This window comes from Limanda limanda, chromosome 19 (assembly GCF_963576545.1).
Source record: "Limanda limanda chromosome 19, fLimLim1.1, whole genome shotgun sequence".
In the NCBI taxonomy this organism is placed as follows: domain Eukaryota; kingdom Metazoa; phylum Chordata; class Actinopteri; order Pleuronectiformes; family Pleuronectidae; genus Limanda; species Limanda limanda.
Genome location: NC_083654.1, coordinates 12660219 through 12678935, shown reverse-complemented (window position 1 = coordinate 12678935; position 18717 = coordinate 12660219). Strand labels below are relative to the sequence as shown.

Below are 18717 nucleotides of genomic sequence, written 5' to 3'. Positions count from 1 at the left end.
ATTATGTTCTTTATAGCTCTTGTCACTAATTGTAATAATTTTCCTGAAAACTGCCTTTATTCAAATCTTGGAGAACTACTGATTTAACCACTTTTTTTCTATAAAAGCTGTAATTAATATATCATACATATTATATATTATGAAGTACTATTTGATTCTGTGAAACCATTGAGACCCACGAGGTTTGTTTATTGACAAAAGTGGAAGTCCTGTTTGTGCACGCCTCCAGTCCCCTCCCCTCCTCCTGCTATTGGTCCACTCCACAAATACTCGCGTGTGATTGGCTAGAAAAATCTGTCCGTCGTCTGTGTTGACGTGGAAACCCGGAAGTGCCAGAGGGGAGAATCGGTGTGTTGGCATCCTGGAGACATTTCGATCAAAGTGCAATAAAACGTGTCCTCCCGCCGCGGACACACGTGTCGTAATGCGGGGACACTTCCACTGAGCCACCGGAGCAACGTCAGCAGTGTAAGTATCTTCGTGAATACGACTTGAGAGCTGCCTCCTGCGAAATACACAGGGAGGATTCATATTGAATTGAACAGTAGTCTTAATTTAGCACTTCTGCAAATCCCGTTTGTGTGTCTTGTTGATGTCCAGCTCTTCAGACAGACAAGAGAAAGTGTGTGTATGTGTGTAGTTGATCTAAAGAGACACTATAGCTGCACAATGCTAACGTATCAGGAGATCTTCTTCCAACTAGAAATCACAACCTCCAGCTTTGTGGTCACATTTGCATTCAAAACCTTTCTGTTCCCATTTGATCATGTTCACTAAACCTGCTGCAGCCGAACACATCTCACTTACAAAAAATCCTTCCTCAATAAAAGATGGGTTAGAAAAGGGTTGAATCTGTAATAGAGGTGTTACAACAAGTATTTCAAATGCTTTGTTGAGGCTGCAAACTATAAGGAACATGTCAATATCGTTTCCAAGTTTATTTATTTCATTCCGTCCACATCTGTAGAAGAAACGCTGGAAAGAAACTGTGGTTCCCGGGACACGTGTCCACATACTAACAGTTAAAGGACAATACACTTGTAAAGGAACAGGTTTTGAACAATCCAATAGTGAATGGTTTTATACAACACCACAGTGTGAGGGCTCAGAAAATCTCCCACATCTCTAGAGCCTGAACGTGACGTTTCTTTGTTCACTTTGTTTCTGAGCATGGTTCATTCCCCAAAGATGCTCAGTTCTTAACTAATGTAAAATAGATAAAAGCAGAAAATCTTCACATTGGAGAAGCTGGAGTCAGAGATGATCACTCCACATATTCCATCTTCTAAAACGAAGCCCAATTAAATGCTTCTTTCAGACAGTTATTTTTTATTAACAGAATATGATAAAGTGGATCTGATAAAGTGGAACCTGAGTTTATTTCCCTCTGTTTATAGAGCCAGACAGATATAGATGTTTATGTTCTGATAACGATTCTGATCCAGATATATCAGCCTATATAAATATCCGGAAAAAATCTGCCACTTAGATGTTGCTATCAAACCTTATAGCAAAAAAATATATATAACCATAAACTGTATTATAAAGAAATCAAAATAAAGAAATTCAACATAATACACGTAATATAAGTTGAATTAAGAATTTAAACATAAATTTACATATTTTCTGAATTTTTGTATTCTATAATACAACTTTTTCATTTCTTTTTTTAAATATATACACTTGAAGCCAGATGAATATAATGAAGACATTTTTTTCTGGCTATTTAACAATTTGACTCAGCGGGGTAAACTTACCCTAAGATTAACTTGTATGGTGCAGTGCAGCACTGTTCTATGGCAGCTTTTACTTTGCAGGGGAAGGAACCTATGGCTTTTAATCAGGGGGACATTGATCATGAAAAGCAATTATTAAAGTCAATGTCACACTTGCCGGGGCTATTTTAGATCCCCAGTAAAGTGAGATTATTATTAACATTGTTAATGACCAGAAAGTATCATTACTCTTGTCAGTTATGCACGTGAGATGACGCAATGGTTTGGGAATTTTACCAACAATGCTCTTGTCAGTGTAGGCTTCGATTTTTTTCTGTAATAGTCAGCACACTTCCTTGCTATTTATACTCCAAAGCTGCAAATTCAAAATGCACTCTAACACGTATGTAGAGGTGTCAGAGAGGAACGACTAGATGTGACGACGGAGGCTTGAGACAAACAAGTTCTCACTTTAGATATGATGTTGTGATGCTGGAAACTCCGAGACAACAAACATTACATTTGGACAATTTCCTCTTTTCTTTTTGCCGTCCTCTCACTTCCTTTAATTTGCTGACTCTGGTTTCCAGCTGCTGCAGAGAACAATAGCTGAGCAAAAAAAAAAAAAATCCTCTTTCTCTCCCGGCACCAACAGCATTTGAGATGTAGTATGAAAAACAGTGTTTTTTGGGTTTAAGGTAAAATTCAGGTGTCCCGGGAGAAGCACAGACAGACAGCCACGCTCCTTGAACATGCTAATTTAGTCTCTATCCTCTATTCCCCTGCTGCACCTCCAGACTCTCCAGCACTCCTGTTCTTCTTGGATGCACATACATACTATTTTCCTTTTCGTATTCACCTCTCATCCCCCCCCCTCTGTGCATACCTGCTTACACGTTTTATTCATATAAATATAGCTTTTCCTGATAATCATTAAATTTAGCATTATTTGTGTAAGCATTTGCAACGGATTTGAGATGTTGGTGTCATTGGAATACATTGATGCACCCCACTGACTCCTATTTTATTCTCCCACAATCTATTTTAAACAAACACCAGCACTACTGATGCAGTGTGCTGTGAGTCAGCTTGTCTGAATGCTCCGAGAGAAACAAGGATGTTGGATGGATGCGAGAAAAACACGCCCCGGCATTTACTCTGTTACACAAGCATAGTTACACACTCGCTTAGTTATGTGCGCCGCCTAAAGATACAATTTCTATTATTCCAAACTCTTTCTCCTCACGTCTTCCCCGTGAGCCGTCAGGGTATTCAAAGAGAGAGCTCATGGTGTGAAGTGAAATGGTGTTAGACTAAATGAGATGGATAGGAAGCGCACATACTGTGAGTGTAACACACAGCGAAGGTGGTGAGAATGAATTTAATTACGTCGAGCAGATGCATGTGAAAGATAAACCATCTGTCTGATCGAAACTGACTCCTCTTCGCTATATATGATCGCGTATTAACTTAAATCCTTCCCGCAGATTTCACGAGTTATCTCCGGCTACAGTAACGGGAGCGGAGCGGCGTATTTGCTTTAACTAAATGATCAGGTGTAACACTGAGGCCCAGCTGTGAAATCCTTGCATTCTGAAGGTTGTTTTTCTTCTCACGTCTTGTCAGGCTGAGGAGGGAAAAGATGGGGAGGAAAGACGCCAGCGCGACCGGATTGCCAGTCGAGCAGTACAGGAAACAGATCGGTGAGTGTCCCGTCGGCCTGCTGCTGATCAATCAATTTGTTAAGCAATATGAGTAATAATAAAAAATAGATAATAACAGATTTAAAGAAATGGTGTGATTGCGTGTCTTTTCTTTCTCTGGGCATTTTCTATACCACATGATTGAAGGTTTAATCAAAACGTTGATTGATCATCAATATATTGAAACAATAAGGTTCGTAAATTAGTTCATGATGCTTTTTGAGGGTTGACATTTGTCTTTGACTGGTTGCGTCTCTGCATTTCAACCAAAACCAATCACCCCCCCGCTTCATGTGGGCAACTTTACCACTACACAGGGATCTGTTCATCGCTCTGTTATAGATACGATCTAATGTCACTCTTAATAAATCATACACGATCCTGTGTTGCAGTACGCAGGCATGCATTCGGTTCATAACCTGAATGTTTCAATCTGCCCATCATTTTTGAAGACATCAACATGTATCAGTTTGTGAGAATTAGCATTGGGTTCTTTGCAAAGGCCTGGGAAGTTTTTACAATTCGAATTGGATCGAACAGAAAATCAAATCAGACTCGCTGGATTATATACATGCTGTGGAAGTAATTACACTTGGAGACAGAGGCGCAGCATCTGAGGTCATTTAATTTATGGACGGTGAATTCCGCGCGTAAAAAAACTGCCCCTTTGATATCATGTCAGAAACTATTTTGTCAAAGTGTAGTACCACCCTAATCCTGCTCTACTGTTTCCCCATCTCTCCCTTTACATCAAAAAACCCTAACTAAGGCAATATGGGAGGTATCAATCAAGAAGTTGGGCCCCTTCAGCACGCCAGCTGTGGTTGCTTGTAGAGCACAGCTCATATCATGTTTTTTTTTTGTTGTTTTTGTTTTCCTCTTATGAAGCGAAAAACCAAAAGGTCGCCAGTGGCAAAGCTGGGTAATTGTAAGCAGCTATGACGCAAATGCAATGTTCTCCTCGTAGGATTCTCTTCACATCCCAGGAGTGGTACATCCTGCACAAGGACTCTGACTGTGTGTTCTTATTAGATACAACAGGAAGGAGATATTTGCACAAAATCTGAGTCATACTAAAACTCTGGCACTGGACTGTAGAAGGGAACTCATGAGTGAGAATGAGTTCCTACATAGACTTGGCAATAATAACAATCACAAGACTAACGGGACACCTTGGATGTCGATGACTAAGTGTGTCCATGGAGACTCCGGAGGTCTGTGGAGCAGGTGCACCAGAGACAGTCCTCGTGCATTTAACATTTCCCTGTAGACTTCCACATCATCCTGTGACGCAGGCCATCAGAGACATAAAGCTATCAAAACACTTGGCATTATGATGCTGTCAAAGTACATAAATAGTGACTTTATAACTAAGCAGACCAACTTACCCAAATACCCTGGACCCTCAGAGATGCTTGTGGAGAGGAGGGGAGAGGATTTTATAGGAAGTGAGGCCAGCAGTTGATTCGCTCTACGGTTTCACAACCCACCTGCTGCAACTCGCGTCAGTCATGACATTGTTGTGGTCCACTTCCTCCAGTCGACGGCTGTTTGTCGGCCCCTGGTGATTCACATCCTCTGACTTTCCCAAGTTTTACATTCCCCCAGCGCTACCTCAGTGTTAATAAGGATCATGAGATGTCTCCTTAATGTGTCAGTGCACGTTTTTGATTTGGAATTCCTTCTTCACATTGTATTTTTTTTTTGTATGATGCAGGACATTGTTTCACAGACAGGGAATTGCAGTAGTTTTCTTTCTCAGGCACATGCTCATCTGTATTTTTAATGTCATTTGTAATCTTCCAGCCTTTAAGAGCACGGGTCTGAAAAAGCAATGTGATGTTTGCATAAGTTTTTATACTGGGACAGGAAAATAGGATTATTTGGTTTTCAAATAACTATCCCTATCCTGGTCCTAGAAAAAAAGATGGACGACGTGTTTCCACTTCTTCCCGCTCTCCAGAATTTAAGCCCAATAACACTTGTCAATCACGATGTTTCACCCTTTTTTTATTTAATTATAACTTATAATCAACACTTGATCAAACATTAGTGGGATCTTTGTAAAATGACAGCAACCATCCTTTAGAATTTTGTTTGACGGGACTTTTTAGTTTCGTCCATGTCCAAACAAATACATGAAATAACAAGCTCATGTTCGACTGTTTTCCAATTTTCTTCCTTCCATTACAGTCTTTTTCTTTCTCAGCACATCTCATCAATAACAAAAAATATGCAGCGATGGTCTTGGGGACAATTTGCTCTTCTCTCTCCCTACACTTTCCTCCAAACCCTCAATTTGTACAATTTTTTTCCTCCTTTTTCAAAAGAATGGCCATCAGGCAATTTCACCAAACCACTGTTTAACAGCGGAGGTGGAAAAACAGTGAGTGGTGGGAAACGACAGCGAGGAGAAAAATGAAATCTTCAACTCGAGCATGGGGCTCGGTCTTCTGAGAGCTGGAACGGGCCACTCAGGGTAATTTAAAATCGCAATAGGGTGGCTTATTCACCGCACATCAGCAGTAGTCCAGGCTGGATGTCGAGCTGTGCCATCATCTCAGCTGGAGTGCTTTTGTCATGTCAGGTGCCATCAAGCCGCCGCTGTTGACACGCTCTTTAAATACCATTATTAGGCCTGTTATAATTGACCGCGCCAAGCTGCCCTCACGAGAGCTTGAGCTTCAGTGTTTTTACATGGAAGTGCAAGTGGTCACTGCTCAAGTTAAGATTGCTCCTGGTGCAGATATAGAAACCAACAATTTCACGTGCCAAATAGCTAATTATTAGCTTTTAGAAAGTGAATTTTGATATATTTCACTTCCATCTGTAGTTAGGCTATATTATATCATCAAAGTATAGTTTTAATTATCTTATTTCAGAAGTCATTATCTTAATTTCGTTATTGATATATGGTTAATGCTCTCAGATTACAAATAATCCCTCTTAATCTAGGCTTGTGCCACCAGCTTTGATTTGACCTCTCCTCTCCTCCTCTGACATGATGCAAAGGACAAGGCATACATTTCTCCCATGTGTCTGGCATCAACCCTGCAGTTCTACGACCAGGCATTCTCTCAGACGCCAGGGATCTGCGCCATGTGGTCACACCACGATTTGGCCGCCATGCCAGATAGACACACAAGCAGAGCAAAGCACGCCGAACTGTCAGACACACTGTCAGCGCATCGCCCGAATGGTCCCAGGGTTCTCGGACGGAGAGAGAGATGGTGGGCTGTCGGTCCAAATCACCCCATCACCCTCCATGTAATGCATATGCATGACCACTCGTCCCCAGACACAAACACGTGTCCTGAATTCCTCGGGCATGTTGTGTGTTCCTCTTCACACCCTTTTGGGCTTGTTCGTGTAGTTTTGCCTTCACATCAATTGTGACTAGCTTTTAAAACATTACAGCACTGACTGGATGTTATGTAGACCCTAGCAAACAAATGGCTATAGAGATAAGTTCTCTGCTTCACTAAAAAATGGTGATTACTAATATTTGGTAAGCTTTCCCAAAGAAGGTTTAACGCACTCTCCTGAAATAGGTTGGATCGGTTTAGGTTTCAGAGAATGTAAACTCACATTATAGCCAAACAGCACTGTATGTGGCACGAACATTTACTACCTGTGTTTCTTTTCATTCGGACAAACGGGGAATTCTCTGAGGTGTTGAACCCTCTTCTGGTGTCATTTTAATGGTTGGATTGCGTGACACACAAATAACATACCTTTCCGCCCTCCTTCAATCACATGTGGCTAATATTAGCTAAGACCCCCTACCTGCCACTTTATGCTGCGCAGAACAAAAGCTCAAGATGAGAACTGATCCCTCCTCTGTCTTAATCAGGTGCCATTTATAGCTGATTGACGCAATGAGGGAAAAACACACAAAACGCATTTAAGGGAATCTACAGTTAGTGGCGTGGGAGGCGAAGGGCCGCTTTCACTTTTCTCTTGTCCTCTTGACACGAAAGCAGCGATAACCTGGGTGAAAGGCGCTCTCAGGGAAGCCTCTCAGCAGGCTCTCTCGGCCACCTTGCAAGGGCTAATGTTCCTCTGAGACACGGCATTGTTGTCGCTGTACCGGAGGACAGTGATGCCTTTTCAGCGTGGCAGACACAAGCAGCGAGGGATGGGAGGACAGCGTGTAGCCCAGCGCGGACAGATAATTGGTGACAGAAAGTGTCTACAGCACCGGTGCAGCATGGGGGAGCAGCGATGACAAATAGGAGAGCTCATAATCCCAATGCAATATCATCAGGACTGTCAGTGTGTGTGTGTGCTTTTGTGAATGTGTGTGTGTGTGTGTGTGTGTGTATGTATTTGTGTGTGCAGGCTGCAGACCCACAGTAAAAAATAACTACAAGAGAGTTATACAACAACATAACAATTCCTTACACAGTCAAATGTTATTCTCCTGCATTGTTCCTCCATATTCACAATTAATACTCTTGTTTTTTCTGATTTTGCTCCAGTTAAGAATATCTTCCTTCCCAAGGGTTAACAGTGAACTGGGTTTTTTATATCATGAATGGAGATAAAGTACGACTGCATGTTTTTTTAAGCGTTTTATTTCCATTATAGTTATTGCACATATGGAGTGCCTCCATGTCCACATATAGGATGTAACCGACGGTTAATTATCCCTTGCACGTTTTGTAGCCCCCTGTGCCTGTGGATTGACCGAGCACTTTAATAGTAGTTGAGTAGGAGTAACACATGATTTACAATCTGTCTTTATAGCAGCCACGTGATGCTATTTCATTTCAACAATTCTTTAAATGCTTCATGCAAGACAAGGTTATAATTGTATATATAGCATTGTATATTCATTTTCATACATTTCTCTGTTAATTTTGACACCACAATGTATCTGGCCATTTATTCTCTCCTTTTGAATGTTGGTCTCATGGTGTTTTTATGTAGCTTTCCGCATCCTCACATGATCACAACCAACCACTTTGCAGTCGGAAAGTCCTTCCACACATTTCTGTGAATGGAGAGCAACCTGAGGTGCCCTCCAATCAAATTTCCACCTCTCCACTTTCTGACAAGTAGAGGAGACATCCAGTGGCCCTCCTAATGAATTCCCACCAGCTCACTGTCTGCTCCTGGCAACATGTTCCCCATTTCTATTAGCCCTCCTCTGAGTCAGAGGGAGGTGGGGGAGGAGTCCGTGACCAGGAGGGATGGAGGGAGAGATAGCAATTGAGTGCAAGATCTCCAAAAAAAATAGAAGCAGGGGGAGTGAGATGGTTGTAGAAGAGAAAGTGTGTGTGTGTGTGGTTTGCAGGTCTGTCTTTGTGTCTAGAAACACAACATGCACACAAATCATCTCTCGCATTTACTGTTTTCTCTCCGCCAGATGGATTTGGACGTTTTTACCTCCTTTCGCTCCTCTTGTTCTCTCTGTCAATGCATATGAGGCTTAATTAGGTGGAGGGTAAAGTGGCATCAGTGACTGAGAAAAACTGGGCTTGGTCTCTGTCTGTCACACACCTACTTGTGTATTTGTCCTCAGTCTTTATGAGGATTATTCACGGATTGACTGCACATCTCTGTCCGAGTTTCACACTTAACCTCAGCCCTCGCCCTAATCGTAATCAAATCCTGTTAATCCTTAACAGACGTTTTAAGAATATCATCTCTAGGGACTATTATATATATTTATTTTATCATATTATATTGATATAATACCAACTCACCATCTTGAGTTCAAATGGGTTCTCTCAAAAAATAGAAGAAGACACACACACAAGCCAAGCTGTTGCCTTTCCACCCCATTGTTAGCAAAGTTCCTTTTCCTGCAGTATGTTGGGTCTAATTAGACCAAGACTGCCAGCTCTACCTTGTGTGAAATAGACACACACACACACACACACACACACACACACACACACACACACACACACACACACACACACACACACACACACACACACACACACACACACTATCTAAGATAGATAGATAGATAGATTATTGATCCAGTGAAAATTGTAGGTGGTTTGTTTGCCCAAAATACAATTGAGAGTTGAGTCTAGGGGGAAGTCCTACAGTTATAATAATAATATTTTTGCAGTCATTTGATTTACGTCTTCCTATTTCTTCTCTCTCTCAGGTAAGCAGGACCACAAAAAGACAAAATCGGTCTTAAAGGCCACACGGCTGAAGGCTGACGCGAAGAAGAATTCCTCTGGATTCAGGGTGAGACTCAACTCGGACTTTCTGTTTCACATTACTGACGTCTGTTATCTGCATGTCCTCTTCTCTCTCTGCCTGCCTGTCCGTCCTGGTCCATAAGCTCGTCTGTCTCTCTGCCAACCGTCTCCTATCCATTTCTCTGTCTGCCTGTTTGAGAGCGCGTCTCACTGGATCACATTCACATCCTCCACTCTCTCACAACTTATTTTTAAAGACCTAATGGGAATGTAGCAATATACATCCACCTGGACTGATATGAGATGGGGCCCCTGCCTGTCTGCTGAAGATCTGTGCAAAGTGATGAAAACTTGAGGAAAAGTGGGATCTCCCTGGAATAAAGTTTACACTCCTCTGACATATCTGAAAGAAAGCCGACATAACTCGCAGCTTTTTAACGCTCAGGGAATTCCTGGAAGGATCAAGTTTTAAAAGAGCATCGGGGAGGGAAAGTGGGAGAAGTAGGGGAATACAAAAAGCAGAGCGGAATAAGAGACAAAGAGAAAATAAGAAAGTGATAAGATAGAATTGAGTAATGTGAAAGTAAAGGGAGGTGAGGGTGTTGCTAGGGCAGAGAAATGGGTCTCTCTCCGTTGCTTTGTCACACCGCAGCGATTAGGGGCGGTTGTGCAGGCGAAGATGGATGACACCACGTTTATCACTCTGCCTGCTTATGCTTTCCCTCGTTCATTTGGCTCAGCAATAAACAATTTTACTATTCCAAGGTTGTTGTTTTCTTTTCTTGCACAGAGCAAGCTCCTGCAAATAAAATCTACAGTCTGTGGTTTTTTCGAATTCTCTTTGAAATCGCATAAAATCAACTCCTCAGTGATTTTTATAGTTGTTTTCAAGTGAGAGTTGGGATTAAATAATTCACTATGTCCGCTGTTATTTTTTATAGTTTCTTTTCCTATGCCGGCCCCTGTTTCCATTTCCCCTCTAAGCTTTAGATGGTATGTCGTACACATGAGCAAATCAGAGTGAGGATTAAACACTGGGTGAAATGGTCAGGTTTTAAAATATGCATCTCTTAGACACGCAAGGCCTCATTAAGCACGTCTTTAATCCAATTAGATTAGTCCATATCTTGAAATATTGATATTGCTCATGAATAATTCAGGATTTTTTTCATGCCCAAGACGAGGGGAAATTTCAGAGGTTGGATTAAAAATACCTCCGGGACGAGGATATTAAACCGACGCAGACCTCTTGGCCCCCGAGTTCGATTGAAATTCAGCCCAGATGTAATGGATATTTGGTCACGCTTGCTCTGCCGTCAAGTCTTCTTTGGTGTTTAATAAAGTTGTGATTTTTACACAGCTCTGATGACACATTCACACACATACACACACACACACACACACACACACACACACACACACACACACACACACACACACACCCTCCTAATTCGATCAACCTTTGGTTTTTGGCAACAATGGTTTATATAGACATGTTGCTTTATGCATAAATCTCCTCTCCTCTTTTCTCTTCTTCTTCTCTGGTTCTCTTCTCTCCTTATCCTCCTCCTTGTTCTCCTTCCCTGGGTAAGATTTTTATGGATTTTGGCAACAATGGTTTATTTAGACATGTTGCTTTATGCATAAATCCCCTCTTCTCCTTTCTCCTCTATTTCTCTGGTTCTCTTCTCTCCTTATCCTCCTCCTCCTTCTTGTTCTCCTTCCCTGGGTAAGATTTTTGGCATTTTGGGCAACAATGGTTTATACAGACATGTTGCTTTCTTCTGTCTTCCTCTCTCCTCTCGTCTTCTCTCCTCATCCTTCTTCTTGCTCTCCGTCTTCTTCCCGGGGTTAAGATGCTGGTCTCAGATGCAGCTGGCATCTCAGAAGGGCCAACAGACATGGCGGGCACGGAGAATGCGGCAGCTGCCAGGGCAGGCTGTCTCAGGGCTGTCCCAGTGGCGGGGCAGTCTGGATAAAGTTGGCAGAGAATAGGATGGGAGGACTGGGAAAAGAGCGAGCATGGAAGGGAGAACTTCTGTTCCCGCAACAGTGATCTTGTCGGGGTTTGCACAAAAAAAAAACGCTGACCTGAGAAGTTGAGGAAAGCAGCCACCTGTTGCACAAGAGCATGTTTTCATACACACATGGAGTCGGGTGTTTTTCTGCCGTGGTGTCCGTTACCTGGATGCCAAGCGGCGGGTCTTTCTGAATGGTGGTGGATGGCTGGAGGTCACGATCAGCAGAGATGAAGGACCTGGCAGGGAGTCTGGTTCCAGTCTCTCTTCAGGTTGCTCAGGGAAGAGGAAGCACCTTGGAAGTGGCTCCAGCTCCCGAGCATGCAGCACAGGAAGCGAGCCTGCTGTCTTGTCTAATTGGCACACTAGCCTTCTGTTCAGTTCTGCACTGTTCTCTCTCAGTCTGATTTAGCCGCTGAGCCGAGTTCGGGAAAAAAAACTGCTTATGGAATTAGCCGAGGATGGAGGCTACCAGCTGTTATTTGTGAATATATATATATATATATGGTAAATAATACCATATAGAACAGAATGATAAACATGTTTACTTGTTTTATGTATTCAACCAATTTCCCGGTCAGTTTTTTGGTGGCATGTGCAGAACCCATTTATCCTGGCACGAAGCTGCAGGTTTTATTTTAAAAAGGACAGACTGGGGTGAAAACATTATCTCCACGGTGAATGTAATAAACTAAAAGAAGTTAAACGTTTCAGTATAAACTGTGACGGATGCTGTGTTGAAAACCTGGAGCCAAACTGCAACATGTGCTTCTGAAGCCGATTTCTGGATCCGTTATCTGTGCCGGCCATTAGGTTTATGAGGCCCATTCAGACTTTTTAGTTGTTGAGCAGCGTTGCCAGTTAGCAGCACATGGGAATCTGTCGATTTTATTGCCTTTTATGCTTTTTGATTTACAATGAGCTTTATGAAAAGAGTTGAGATAGACAAGGCTTCTCCTGTTCACAGTGGTTTTCTTTTACAAGTGTCTGTAAAGCATTCGGAAAAGTACACGACTGTTGTACTACAATTGTATGTGTTTCACTGCAGATAATCAGATGTAAACTCAAAGTACAGTGTGACTTGTAGGTACATTTGGTAACAGCTGCTATGATGACTGAGATTTTTGTTGACATGATTAGCCCATTAATCATTCAGGTGACAGAACTTTAGGAAAAAGGTTTTATAATCCTAAAAGTCACAAACATTTCAAGTGTTTTCCTTCTCTGGGATAAAACAGGTTATTTGAAGATGTACTTTTGAGTTGTAATTGTGGAGTTCTTTGGCAATTTTTCTAAATAATTGATAATTGGACAAGAAGGGCGGCACGGGGGTGCAGTGGTAAGCACGATCGCTTCACAGCGAGATTCTGTTTTGAGTTTGCATTTTCTCCCTGTGTCCGCGTGGCTTTTCTCCGGGTTACTCCGACCTCCTCCCTCACTCCACAGACATGCAGAGCCGGGTTCGGTCAAGACTCTAAATTATCTGTAGCTGTGAATGTGAGCTTGTGAAATTGTTGCTGCCTCTCTCCTAATGTCAGCTGAGATTTGCTCCAGCTCCCCCTGCCACCCTCAAAGGATGAGTGGTACAGATACGGTAAATGAGAGATATGATTTGTTTCTTGCTATTTGAACAGATGAGACATTCTTACCGTCCTTGGTTCAAATGCAGCAGCAGCTGTTTGTAGCTTTGCGTCTGTGGGCCGCCTACATACAGCTGCAAATACACCGAGCTCAGTGTGTCGGCACATACAGACTGACCTACACATCCACTTACAGCACACAGTCCAGCCCAGGAGCAGAATAAAATGCGAGTCGAGGGGATGTCGAGCTGGGTCTCTTGTCACCACGGTGACAGAGACCCAGCTCCCAGCATGCCGCGTGTGCTGCAGCTGCCGGTGCTGAGAGAGCGGCATGATGAAGATGATGATGTGCCTGGGCCCCATCCAGGGATCTCCATCAGAATGTGGGCAGAGAGCCTGTGAGGTTGTCTGGAGTGTGTGTGTGTGTGTGTGTGTGGGCGCACATAAATGTGTTTTTCGAGACGAGGCAAGAGTCAACACAGTGGGCCACTCTCCTCGAAAACAATGATCTCAATCAAGTGCAGGTGCTTTCCACCACTCGAGTGTTTTCACCAAAACTCCTCCAGCTTGTTTTCACAGACAAGTCAGTGTAACCAGCTGTTCTCCCTCTTCCTCTCTCTCCCTCTCTCTTTCTCTATCTCCGAAACCCGAAGCAAAAAAAAAACGACTGGATTGTAATTACGTGCATCCTTGTGTTTCAGCGGAACGCTCACCTACGTCAGAAGCACCGCATTCCTTCTCGCGATCTGCTCGACAGAATTACAAATGCTCCTCTTTGTCGTGTTCTCTTTCAAAGCTGCGAGGGAGCACAATAAAAGCAGAGGAAAAAAAACAATCAAGGCGCCATGATTTGATAACAATTCTCTTTTTCTCTGAGGCCCCGGCAAAATAGAAAAGTAAATCAAGCGGTTGGAGCCTGGCGGTTAATATATGAAACTAAAGTGCATGAAATTTAAAAGTTTTCCAATTAAGCGGGGGGACTTAAAGCTGTTTGGAGGCTGTCGGGATGTAGATAAATGTGGGCTGAGGCTAATGAAGACCAATGCTGCTGATGACTAGGCACTACAACATGTACACAGATAGCCGAGGATGCCGTGACGCCTTTTAATTGTCGTCCCCACCACCACCACCACCACCACCACCGCTCCCCCCTTTCGTCAGAGTGGAATTATTATTAGGCCCCCACCACCCCTCAATTGTGCCAGGCCTTATCTCCGACATGTTTTCTCCCTCTCTTGTTTTCCATTCTGTCTTCTCTCTCGCCACTGGCATGAATTCTCATTCGTCTGTGTTTGCTATAACCGAACTGAGGTTTCCTGAAATTGTCTTTCTTTTTTATTTGTCGTTCTTGCTTTCTAGTCTCGTTTGCTTCTCTCCTGCTTGTCATTTCCTCTAGTTGTGACCCGGCATCACCTCCGTCCATTACTCATGAATACACAGCTTAATGGGACATTACTGGCTGATTGTCTTTCAATTGTTCAGGTAGTTTTCCCCTCAAGTGTCTTTAAGACGCCATTAATGGAAGATTGAAATTATAGATACCTTATTCAAATGAATGGGAAAGTGGTCTCTGGCATTTAGGCCCCTCTGTATCTGCAGAAATTAAACCTGCACATTATGAATGAGTGGGTTTAGGACCAAAATCCAGTGTGTTGAATTCACTTGTCATGTCACGTGTATTGCCGTGGCCCAGTTTTCATGTCAAAACTTCCATTTCCATGTTCAGTTTCATTATTTTTTTAAATAACCTCCAATCAGACTGTACTCTCCACGCTCCTAAAGCCCTCCAAGCTCTCCAGTGTTGATTAGAAAGTTTGCTGCTAATGAGTTCTCTTGATAAAAGAGTAACTGGCATTGTTCAATACTCTGAGTGGCCCTAATGAAACTCCAGCTGATGAAGATTGTAATCGTGCGAGCGCCACATAATGAACGAGCGCTCCAAATTCCCATTTTCAAGTTGAATGCCACTCCTGTGGAAAGCCTCAATTTGTTTGACAATTAACCAATAGAAAATCTACACACAAAAAAAAGAGGGAGAGAGAGAAAATAGTTCGTTTTGTGGAGGAAAGTTTAATTCGTCTGTAGAAATGTCAGGAGACTGATTGCAGATAGAACAGATTATTATAGAGCAGTCACTCAAAGGTCTTTCTCTTGGATGTTATGCTCAGTAATATGTGGCTTTATTTGCATCCAGAGAAAACCTGAAGCTGATTTATTATATATTCTTTTTCACAAATATGCAAAGTTCTGTCGCACTTTACTGAAATTAAACTATACAAAAGCAAAAAGAGTCAATCCAGGTCTGTCATTGGAAAAAACGAATGTCCTAAATTTGGTTGGAATATCCGCCTGTTCTCCTCCAGGAAAGAGATGGAGGAGGACAACTGGCCAAAGTGACCACAGCTGCTGCGGTGTACGTGTTTTCATTTTAAGAACCTTGTTTTTCCTCTTCCCCAGGATGCGTTCCTCGTCATTGCAGCGATCGCGTTAGGTGTGCTCTGCATCTACGCCTTCTTCTACCTCAACCTGAGCACCGAGCTCAACCTGGACGTGGACGAGGATTAACAGGAATCCAAGCTGTTCAGTATGTGAGCAGGACACACTTTGACAATGAACTGCCTCTTTAGGAGGGAATTAGACAATGTAAGTTTGAGGCCATTTTTGAGATTTGACACACATTGTCCCTTGATTTTCAGCATAAAACTGCAGAAATAATTGTGCTGACATTCATTATTTTACGGTTTTAAATCCATAAAATAGAAACCGAGCCTCCTCTCACGCACGTCTTCCAAGCCGGAGCTCTGTTAATCGTATTCCGCCGAGTCACGTCCCGATGTTTTCTCCACTAATAGAAAAATTTAAATCTCCAACAGAACCTCTCGTCACATCAAGACAAACACTTGCCTCACATGCCAGTGCACAAACCCGCTCCTCGCGAACAGCCGCAGATCACAGAGTGTGAGATTAGAATCCACAAAGCCCTGGTCCTGATTGAACATGTGTGCGGAATACAGAGATGCGCATTGTACCTGCAGCACATACATGCCGCACTTAGGCAGACGTCCTCGGGATTAGCATGACAAACATCTGGGCTGTTCTTTCATTTGAATGGAAATTGACAAAGGTGACTGACGCATGCTGCTCATGAGGAACACCTTGATGACTTCCCCCTTTACAGTGTGATGCATCTCTATAGAACCAGACGTCAGGGTTTAGTCAATGTTTATTTTCTTTCTACTTCTCACTACGTTCAATGTTAGCGTCTCTCTTTTGAGTCCACAAGCCACTTTGAAATTATATAATATTTGCATTTAATTATCACTTTCTGCTGCAAGCTTCCAGCACATTCTTCCAGCCCTAACTAGCAATATCCGTGCTGTTTTATAAAAGCCAATCGATGCATTATTCTGGAAACGTTTTTTTAATGCATTAAAAGGCCGTTACTAAAAAACACAAGAGGCCTTTTGACTTCTCTCATTCCGAACATGTTTTTTCTTTTTTCGTTTTTTTCCCGCTGAGCCTTTTCTTAAAAAACAAGTCTTAACGTCTGTGTCTCGATTGTGTTCCGGGGCTCGAAATATGAGTCAGATTTCGTGCTTTCAGTTTCTGCATTTTCTCCCATGACCTCCCGACCTCTAGTAAAAGACTACACGTCAAAGAAACCATTATGATAAGCATGCACCCGTACCCTCACCCAGTGGCTTTTATCAGGCCTCGGTACATCCACCCCCCCCCCCCACCCCCACCCTCGCATGTGTAACAATAGACAGCCCGGGCCCTAATAGACCTTCATACATGACACCTGTTATCTCAAAGGTCAGCGTTACCAAATACAAAAGCTCTGACATCAGCGCGTTGAAAAGGAATCGCAGCTCCACCAGCCATGTTGGGCAAGATGAGATGCAAGCTATGCTTCACAGAGGTTTAATGGTTTAGTGCTGTTTTTGAATTGGTTTGAATGGTATATACACATGCTACAGTTTGCTTTGGTTCATTTACTGGATGCTGTGTGATGTCTTATCAACTACATTTCTGTATTGCTTTTGTTTAAATTGATTTTAAATCAAAAGGATGAATCGCTTTATATGGAAAAAATGTATAATGTAAAAAAAATATTAAAAGAAACTCCTTTCAGGTTTGATTGCTTTATTTGAATGAATGTTTTGGGATGTTGGTTGTGAACAAACCAGTGTGTGTTATCATGTTAGGTTACTTTAGATCAGAGGTTCACTTTGCAGCTCGTGACCCCAAATTAACCCGGCCAAAGATTTGCAACCCCCATTGTCCCAAAAGATATTGATATCAGTGAGTTCACTAAAGATCTTCACCTACGTGCACATGTTGCAATGTTTCCTACTTTTGTTATAACATGGAGACAAAGATAGTAGATTTATTTTTAAACTTTTCTAAGAATGATGCTGATAATATGCTTATTTTGAATTGATTTAAAATTGTATTTGATTTCTGGGGCACATCTTGCAACCCTCCTTTGGGAACCGCTGCTTTTAACTGATGACTCTGATGCAGACAGATTTTCAAATCCTTGTACAAATCCAAAGCCATCCGTGTGTCAAAGGAATTACTGTAATTGCAAATATTAATTTATATGTAAGAAGAGATTGTATTTGAACAGAATTACAGCTGATCGGGTCGGTCGCAGTTAATCTAACGCCTCGACATTAACTTTAACTACCGGTGATGCTTTATTCTTCTTTATTCCTAAAGGTTTATATTTAGCTGTTAAATGCAGGTGTAGTCGTTACGTCGAGTCTTAAAAGTTAATGAATAAAAAATCCCAGCGTCGATTTACTTTTATGGGCTAAAAGCTCGCCATTATTTCCTCTCACATGGCTTTATTTCCAGGCCATAAACAACCGTGTTCTATCAGTGATGGGTTATTAAATTGTATTGACTTCACTGGGCTGCGTGTCGTGTCACGGCCTTTCCTTATTAAGAGCAAATCTGCCAGAGCGTCAACAAGTCAGAGTGGAGATGTTGACGCAGGATTCCAGGAGATGGGAGGTTTGTGTCTCCGGAGTTAATCCACACGCGACGACAAAAGGACACGGCTCGTGACGTCGTGCCACGTGACACATCTGCTAATTGACTTCTGTTTGCAGGAAGTCGAACAGAGGAAATTAATCAGGCAGCAGCAGCTTCTGAGCGTTTAGCACGACCTCAACAGTCTTCAGCAGGAGTTGGAGCTCGCTGGAGCTTTACCCACCATCCTGTGACAAATGAGCCCGACGCCACGCACCCCAATCCCACTCATTAGTCATGTGAGGTGTGTCACCAAGAATAATTACACTTAGCCCGAAAACGTGGTCATGCACCAACATACACACACACACGAAAAAATCTCTAATGTTCCCTCCACTTTCCCACACTTTAGGCAGTTAGAAATATTCTCGTACATGCGTGGCTGTTAACTGAGACATGAATCATAATTATGACTCCCGGTGAAGCCGACACCACGCGCTCGCAGCATGCTGGCTTTGGCTTGCATGCTGTTTGCTTTTTGAAATATACAAACA

General features: G+C 42.5%; 1 protein-coding gene across 1 annotated transcript; it reads left to right on the top strand.

The window, feature by feature from the left end:
• Positions 1-328: 328 nt before the first annotated feature.
• triqk (triple QxxK/R motif containing) lies at positions 329-16919 on the top strand. Its single transcript, XM_061092614.1, has 4 exons — positions 329-468; positions 3342-3418; positions 9546-9631; positions 15641-16919. Exons 2-4 carry the CDS (start codon positions 3358-3360, stop codon positions 15746-15748), a joined length of 255 nt encoding a protein of 84 aa, XP_060948597.1. The 5' UTR covers positions 329-468; positions 3342-3357; the 3' UTR covers positions 15749-16919.
• The last annotated feature ends 1798 nt before the right edge of the window (positions 16920-18717 follow it).